This window comes from Nematolebias whitei, chromosome 17, assembly GCF_014905685.2.
Source record: "Nematolebias whitei isolate Nwh7 chromosome 17, NemWhi1, whole genome shotgun sequence".
Taxonomy (NCBI): Eukaryota; Metazoa; Chordata; class Actinopteri; order Cyprinodontiformes; family Rivulidae; genus Nematolebias; species Nematolebias whitei.
Window position 1 is genome coordinate 39,711,061 of NC_056514.1, and position 9,187 is coordinate 39,720,247.

Below are 9,187 nucleotides of genomic sequence, written 5' to 3' on the forward strand. Positions count from 1 at the left end.
GCGTTACGTTCCCTAAAGTTGACTCATTACTTCAGCTAAAGTTGAGGTGTTATGTTCCCTAAAGTTGAGGCGTTATGTTCCCTAAAGTTGAGGCAATAATACACCTTAAATTGAGGCATTAGCCCTCCTAAAGTTGAAGCATTACGTTCCCTGAAGTTGACTAAGTTGAAGCATTACGTTCCCTGAAGTTGAGGTGTTTGCACCCTTTAAGTTCAAGTGTTATTGTTGTTTCTGGTTGTATCCTGCAGTAAAGACTGAAGCGGCTCTTTTGTGTTTTTCCACACAGGGGTTTTGTTTCTGACACACAGATAAGGTTGTCCTCAGGACGTCCACATTGCCAGAATATTTCACATTTTTCTTCTCTGCATAGTTTTTCTGTTGAGATACAAAGTTATGCACATCTGGGCTCACCAGCACCGCACTGAAACGCTCCTCCAGCTCCTGCTCGGGGGGCATCGGGATCTTGGGTCCAGCTGTTTGTCTCTGGGGCAGCATGGAGTCCGGCCCGGATATCTTCCCCTCCTTAACATCCTTCACCTGAGGAAGCTCTGCACTTCCAGCTGAGTTTCCCATAATTACAAAGATCCAAACCACACGTGGACACAAAAAGGATCCAAAACTAAGAGTCTCTAAAATCTACTGATTCAAAGTCCTGCATGACCTTTGACCTCTCATTGTCTCCATGATGTCCCAGCGTTGACTCATGCAGAAGCAGCCTGATGTTCTCCAACAAACTGAGGGATGAGAGTCGGACCTGCTCAGATCCAGAGCTTTATGAAACCCTAGACAGAGGGAAGAGGATATCCTGATGGTGACAGAGTGACAGCTGAGGGAGGAGGAGGAGGAGGAGGAGGAGGAGGAGGAGTTCTGCTCCTGCAGCTTCTGAACGACATGAGGAAAAAAAACAAAAATCCAAAACACCAGCGTCACGTTGAGGAAACTAAAACACAAACGACTCGTGGTTCTGCTGCTGCAGATCAGGCTCCCTGTTGAAGTCCTCCATCTGATCCTGGATGTTGGGTCTCTTCTTAGCTCCAGACCCTCAGAGACCCAGCGGCTCTGCCTGTCCTGCTCAAAGGCCAGGGCAGACTGAAGGCTGCAGAGACCAACAGCTGAGAGGACTCTGGGTCCTAATGCCTCCATGTTCAGGCTCCGTGTCAGCAGCAGGTAATAAAACGGAGTTCCTCTGGGCGCCAGGCTGTAGTTTACATCTAGTTATGTAGTTTTCTTATCTGAACCCACAGGGACATGGACTGGAGGGAACTTACTGAGTTTGTGAAGAAAAGTTTCATGTTTATCATCCAGTTTTTCTGCTCGTCCATGATCGGGCTACAGAGGGATCAGGTGCAGGAGGAAACCCCAGACTCCCGTCTCCAGATCCAGCTGGAGGGTCCCAAGATGTTCCCAGACCAGAGAGGATGTAAAGTCCCTCCAGAGTTCTGGCTCGGCCTCCGTATTTAACTCAGCTACTGCAACTAGCACCGGTTTCAAAGTACAACGCCTGATCCTCAGTATTTTTGTGAATAACTCTATAACGTTAATTTGTGTTTTCCTTGTTTGTTACTGTCGTCTAAATTTTATTGTGTTTTCATTCTCTTGACCCTAAAGTCGCCCGTTGGTGCTGCCGGGCCAGCTCTGTCAATAATCTGTTCTTAGAGGTTGGTTAAATAAAGAACTTGGAGCATCTCTTTCTGCCACCATGTTTTATTTTGAAAGGATTATAAAGTAGAAACCACAGTTTTGGGTGAGCTCAACTTCCACAACGATCTACTGGACGGGTCAAAAAGATAAAACCTGAATTAACGTCGGGACACGACGTTTCAGAGTTTTTCAGCTGCAGGACTCGTGTGTGTAAATTAACTTTGATTCAACCCCATCAACACTTTTCTGTTCAAACATAAAACTGTCAACGATCTTCAATCCTAAACAGCAGTCGCACCGTTTGATGAAGACTGTGGGTCTTTGTTGTGAGAGTGAAGAGCACGGGCCACGCAGGACACCTCCAGACCGCTGGTTCAAGCCCACGGCTGAAATCCTTCAGCGTGAACTCGTTTTACAAGTTCTGATCCGTAAGAATAAAGTTCTGATTCGTAAGAATAAAGTTCTGATTCCATAAGAATAAAGTTCTGATCCGTAGGAATAAAGTTCTGATCCGTAGGAATAAAGTTCTGATCCGTAAGAAAAAAGTTCTGATTCCATAAGAATAAAGTTCTGAAAGTAAAACACCAAACGGACCCAAAGTTTGTTCACTTGTTGGTGAGAATCAGGACGTCTCCTGAAAGGCTTCTGTGCTCAGAATTTTCTGGATCAGATGGTAAACACCAGCACATGATGTAAACACCAGCGCATGATGTAAACACCAGCGCATGATGTAAACACCAACACATGATGTAAACACCAGCGCACGATGTAAACACCAGCACATGATGTAAACACCAGCACATGATGTAAACACCAGCACATGATGTAAACACCAACACATGATGTAAACACCAGCACATGATGTAAACACCAGCACATGATGTAAACACCAACACATCATGTAAACACCAACACATGATGTAAACACCAGCACATGATGTAAACACCAGCACATGATGTAAACACCAACACATCATGTAAACACCAACACATGATGTAAACACCAGCACATGATGTAAACACCAGCACATGATGTTAACACCAGCACATGATGTAAACACCAACACATGATGTAAACAACAACACATGATGTAAACAACAACACATGACGTAAACAACAACACATGACGTAAACAACAACACATGACGTAAACAACAACTAAAATATGTGTTTACGTTCATCAACACTTGAAGGACTTCAGATCATGGTGGACCACAATTTGTGTGTCGGTCCTGTCCGTCAGCAGAGGATCAGACCGGAGGAACCGGATGGTTTTCCTCAGACTGTTCGTGCACGGCGGTCGTGCACGGCGGAGCTAAACGTGTTAGACTTCCGGCGTTTACCTGAAAAACTCCAGCTCAGGTGTTCAGAGGAGAATCACCTGTTTTAGGCGTCAGAATTTTATTTATGAAAAATATTTCAAATTTGAGATAAAGTGACTGAGCAGCTGGATCCCACAGGGTTCTGGAGCCAACGGGCCGAGCAGAACCAGAACCAGGAGAGCAGGGAGGTGTTTTAATAAAACATGAGTTCACAGAAACCTGCAGAACACGAAGCACGTCAGAGAAAAAACGTTCACTTTAAAGATGAAATGATTAAATTTAGTTTTAAAACAAATATTTTTTACTTTCTAGAATTTAAAGTTTAAATTAAAGAATAAAGTTTATTCTCTAACAGTTTGTTCAAAGTCAGTTTGTGATGAAATGATTGAAAAAGACTGAACCTGAATGGTCTTCAGTTATTGGACTTCTGTGCCGGGCATGTCCAGAACCAGCACCGTGGTTCACAAAGGTTCTTGGTACCAAACCATTCAAAGGCTGATGATTGATTTTGTGCGGCCCCAGGTCTTGGACACTCAGGTGAAGAGAGATCACCACCTGGTGGTGACTTGGATCCAGTGGGGTGGGGGTGGGGGGGGGGCAGACCTGGTGAACCCAAACATACAGTGTGTGTGTGTGGGGGGGGGGGGGGGGGACGTCGGACGTCTGGTGGAGTCCTTGGTTCGAGTGGTTTTCAACTACCACCTCACATGCAGGAAGAGGGCCAGCTGCATCATGAAGGACCACTGACAGCTTCAGGGAGGGGGTGAGGAGCTCCATCATCTGAGGGGAGCGAAGAGTAACTGCTCCTCCTCATCGAAAGGAGCCAGTTGAGGAGGTTCTGGCATCAGATCAAGACACCTCCCTCTAGAGGTTTTCCATGGAGGACCCAGAAGTCTCTGGAGGGATTCTGGATCTTCTCTGGCCTGGGAAGAAGAGCTGGACAGGGTTCTTGGGGAGAGGGGGGTCTGGTACCTGTTGCCTCCACGACCCGACTACAGATGAGCAACAGGAGAGGGCCGGAGTATTCTGTTGTTTGAAAAGTGTTTTATAAATAAAGTTGTGTCGCGTGAAATCATGAAAATTGAATCGTGCTCAAACGTTTGATCTTTACTGATTTATTAGAATTTTAAAACCAAAATAATTTACACAACTTGATGAAAATCAAAGTGTTTCTTCATCGAAACAAGAGGTTTTATTTTCATTTCAGATATTTTGGATGTTATACATTATTCCAAACAAATGAAACATTTGATAAAAACAGACGGTTCAAGTTAAACTGAGTAAAATAATTTAAAGAAAATAAAGTTTTATTTTAAATGTGGGTCCTGTTTGGCAGCTGGGACGTCATGAATGACTGGAGGAGCGTTTTAAAAGAGTTTGTACATTTTATTAAAAATGGAGGTATTACAGACGTTAAAGAGGAAGGAAGCTGCTCTAAATGAAACATGTAAATAATAAAGAGATTAAAAGACATTTTTAATTTGATCCAAAACCTTTCAATAAAGAGATGAGATCAATAAGATGCACAGATGTTCAGTGTCTTGTCAGATTGTTAGAAATAAATAAAAAGACTTTTGTCTCAACAGACTCGTAATAGAAGTGGCTCACTGCTGACACCTGGTGGTGAACACCTGACACTGCAGCAGGAAGTGACCAGAACTAAAGTCAAACCCAGTTCAATATCTTATTATTTATTATTAATATTTTAAGCAAAATTAAAAGACCTTCAAAATAAAACTGTTAAGGTGATCCAAATTAATTTACGGTTATAAAACTGATTAGTACTGACATTGATAATGGCCAGGAAAGATGAATATAAAAATTGCTTGTTTGTAGTTCTGTGTTAGCAAAATATCTGATGGGCCAGTGGGTGTAGTTTAATGAAGCTCTTGGGAGGATTTAGTTATGGAGCCAGCTTAATTCAAGATGGCCACCATCACTAATCAATAATATTAATGACAAAAAAAAAACCAGAACCATCTGTAACTCGGTCTTTTTCAGATATGAAGCTAAAGTTTGGTGTGGTAGTAGCTGAGAGTCATCCTCAACATGCGCTCTAAGTGCCAACAGATCATGGAAGATCTCAATAATTCAGCTCGGAACAAATAACAATAAAAACTCAAATAGATTAAAAAAAATTTACTTTAAAAACTCTGGTTTGAAGATCAGCAGGCGACGAGCATCTCCGTAAGGAACACCAGGTTTTCTTGTAACTCTCAGAAGGTTCTTCAACGTTATGACGACTTGTATATATTTTCATATTCATAACGCAATTTTTGACTGACGCGTTAAATTTCAAAGAACTGCAACAGTGAGTCCTCCCGTGCACGCTCTCTTCACTCAGCTGGAGAGCTCGGGAGGGAGGGAGGATGGATGGATGGATGGATGGATGGATGGATGGATGGATGGATGGATGGATGGATGGATGGATGGAGCCGCCCAGGCGAAATGAAGCTGTTTTGACCATTAAATAAACACTTAATAAACACGACGGGTCGGCGGTGACACATAATAAATGTGACATACGCTGAAGCGACTTATATGCTGTAAAATACGGTAATCAGTTTTGATGGACGAGACGAGACTCGGGAACGTCTGCGATGGACGCACCTGCTCAGGTACGTCCAGCCCCCGTCAGAGGTTTTTACAGTGTTGATCTCAAAATCTAAAGTAGAGGCATAGAGATAAAAACATCACTGAAGGGAAGGCTTTTAAGATCTAGACATTTCTAAAGTAAATCGATGGGTGGAGATTCCACTAGCGAACACTAGAGGGCAGCAACGTTCCCGTGAGATTAAAACACTCAATGGTTCTGTCATTTAGAGATTAAACTCCTAAAAACAAGAAGGAGCTGCGCTCGTGTCAACGATGCACATCGTGCACTGTGACCAGTGGTGGAGAAAGTACTCAAACACTGTACTTAAGTAAAAGTTGTCTGCCTGAACAAAAGGAGCGTTAGACACAACTAACAAAAGAACGGGCTCTGATCAGTTCCACTCCAGTTTGTCATCAACTCTATCCTGATGCTGCTCAATCATCCAGGTAGAAACATCCAACAAAGTTCAATCTGGTCCTCTGGACATTCAAAAATAAATAAAGCCAAAAAATGTAGATACGTTTCGTCTCTTCGTTTCGAGAGACGAAACGTATCTACATTTTTTGCTTTATTTATTTATTTTTGAATGTCCAGAGGACCAGATTGAACTTTTTTGTGTCATCAACTCTAGTTAAAATACTGTCTAAACCTTGTAATGGGTCAAAATTGAACAATATTTTAACTTCCTGACACCATTTTTAAAACTTGGACCCGAGTGTCGAGACATTTGGAGACATCTCTCGTCTCCTAACATCATGAACTGACACATTTTAATGTTGCAGCAAGAATTTATTGTTCAAGTTCAGAAGAAGTTGGTTTTCAAAGATTTTTGAGTCCAGTTTGGTTCTTTTAGGAGAGCATCTGTCCTGCTGTACTGAACAGTCTTTCAATAGTCTTTCAATAATCTTTCAATAACCTTTCAATAATCTTTCAATAATATTTCAATAGTCTTTTAATAATCTTTCAATAGTCTTTCAATAATATTTCAATAGTCTTTTAATAATATTTCAATAGTCTCTAATCTTTCAATAATATTTCAATAGTCTTTTAATAATCTTTCAATAATCTTTCAATAATATTTCAATAGTCTTTTAATAATCTTTCAATAGTCTTTCAATAATATTTAAATAGTCTTTCATAGTCTTTCAATAATCTTTCAATAATATTTCAATAGTCTTTTAATAATCTTTCAATAGTCTTTCAATAATATTTCAATAGTCTTTTAATAATCTTTCAATAGTCTTTCAATAATATTTCAATAGTCTTTCATAGTCTTTCAATAATATTTCAATAGTCTCTAATCTTTCAATAATATTTCAATAGTCTTTTAATAATCTTTCAATAATCTTTCAATAATCTTTCAATAGTCTTTCAATAATATTTCAATAGTCTTTCATATAGTCTTTCATATAGTCTTTCAATAATATTTCAATAGTCTTAATAATCTTTCAATAATATTTCAATAGTATTTCATATAGTCTTTCAACAATCTTTCAATAGTCTTTCAATATTTTTTCAATAGTCTTTCAATAAGGTCATGGGTGGTGCATATCTTCAGGCTGACTCTCGGCGGTGGAATCCAGTTTGGGTGTTGGTGCTGTGGGTGCTCCCAGCTCAATGATGTAAATATTAGAATATAGGTCATTGGTCCAGCTCTTCTTGAAGGCGGGTCTAACGTTACCTGCCCACTTTGCAGTGATTCAATGGACCAACTCTCCTCTCACCTTTGGTTACTTTCAAACTAATGAACAAATAAAAAACACAACGTGAATGTAACTTGAAACAACGCATTATAGAAAAGTAGTCTAGTAGAAAGTACAGATACTTAATGTAAAATGTAGTGGCGTAAAAGTTGAAAGTAGCACGTTTAACTCTACTTAAGTACAGATACATGAAAAATGTAGTTAAGTAGAGCAATGAAGTACTTGTACTTGGTTACATCCCACGTTCAGAAGACAACAACATATTTCGCTCATCAGAACCGAGATGAGGAGCCGCCTCGCGGCTGCAGAACCACCTCTGAACCATCGTCTCCTCTCACAACCAACAGTTTGTCGATGCCACGAGACTTCCTGTGCAAACCAACACTCACACGTCACGCCGACGATGGACCGACTTATTTTTAAAGTTCAAAAGGAATAATAAGAGTTTTGTTCCGTCTCACTGCGAGCTCATATTGGAGGAAAGAAGTGGGTCGTTTAAAAATAAACTTTTGAGGTTTTAAAGTTGGACCTTACGTTTCCAGGAAACTCATTTAGGTCAGACGAATGTCCCCACCAGAGACAAGAAGACAAACGTCTGCACGCAGGAAGTTTTTAGATAAAGACAAAAAAACTGAAACGACACGTTTTATCTTGCGTCTCTTATTCGGCTGAGTTCAAACGTGTGATGCCGTCGATGATTTAAAACAGAACATCAGCGTGTTTAGTCCGAGAAGCACGACACGACGCGCTTGCTTTATTTTAGTAACATCTGGATTTAATTATGACACAAACAGCTGGTTCATGGAACTTAACTGTTTAAATATGTTCACATTCACATGATTTATTAAAACAAAAGGACTTGCTTGAAGAACATCGTTTAGTCTAAAAACTTTATTGATTTGTTTGTGCAAAACATTTTAACACGAGATGATTTGTTTGAATAGTTTTGCTTTTGAACAGTGAATTTTTTTAAAGTTTTTAATTTATTTTTAACAAAAAAGTTATTTTCATATTAAATCTAAAAACAAAGAAACATATTTTTGATCCATGTGAACCCTGAAACAACAACAACAACAACAACAACAACAACAACAACAACAACAAAATGTGTTGTGTTGCTTCTACATCCAGTAAATATCTAATTATTTATAAAGTAAATAAAAGGTGATTTGAAGACGGGACTTCACTCGTGTTTCTTTCTTTCACTGAGGAGGAGTTTTGAGTCCTTAGCTCCTCCCACTTGTTTATTCATCATGAGACATGACATAAACAATGAAAACAGCCTCAGGTGAAGTTTAGTCTTGCAGCTTGTGGAGACATTCGTCCAACTTTTATTTGTATATTTGGAACAATACAAAGTTTCTTTAAGTAAACACATTTGTTTATTTTTAACCAAACAAAACTTTCAGATGTCGGAGTTCCTCTACAGCCGATCAACAAGATGGCCGCCACAGCTCAACAGCTTCAGCAAACATACAAATGTGTAGAGCTCTGAAGCTGACAATGAGCTGAAATCTGCTGTGGTAGTAGCTGAGAGTCATTCTCAACACGAGCGCTAATCAGGATCCGTTTAGAATTACTGGTGTCAGCTGCATCTGTTAGCAAAATATCTGTGAGTGATCAAATGAATTTCTTCTGGAGCGAGAGGGATGAAACACCGAGCTGGAAGCTAAAAGCTAAAAGCTGGACTGAACTCTTTCTGCGGCTCGTCTGAACTGAACGAGCTGAAGAATCGAACCCCGAGCCGCACATCTTTGGCCGTCGTCCCCCGCAGGAAACATAGAAACAAAGATGGCGGCTCTTCACCTCCCTTTCCCTGAAGGAAACAAACAATGTTAAAACTTTTATTCTGTCAATAAATTACTATGTCCAGGTGTCCCTGTGATGGACTGGAGACATGTCCGGGTGCCCCTGTGATGGACTG

The 9,187-nt window shown here is 40.3% G+C and overlaps 1 protein-coding gene across 1 annotated transcript in view; it reads right to left on the bottom strand.

Annotated features, from left to right (window-relative positions):
* Positions 1-719, bottom strand: part of fmnl1b (formin-like 1b) — a 21,063-nt gene extending 20,344 nt beyond the window's left edge. Inside the window, 1 exon segment of the mRNA XM_037691272.1 lies at positions 412-719. Within this exon segment, the coding sequence (XP_037547200.1) occupies positions 412-573 (162 nt within the window). The 5' untranslated portion in view covers positions 574-719.
* Between the last annotated feature and the right edge of the window lie 8,468 nt (positions 720-9,187).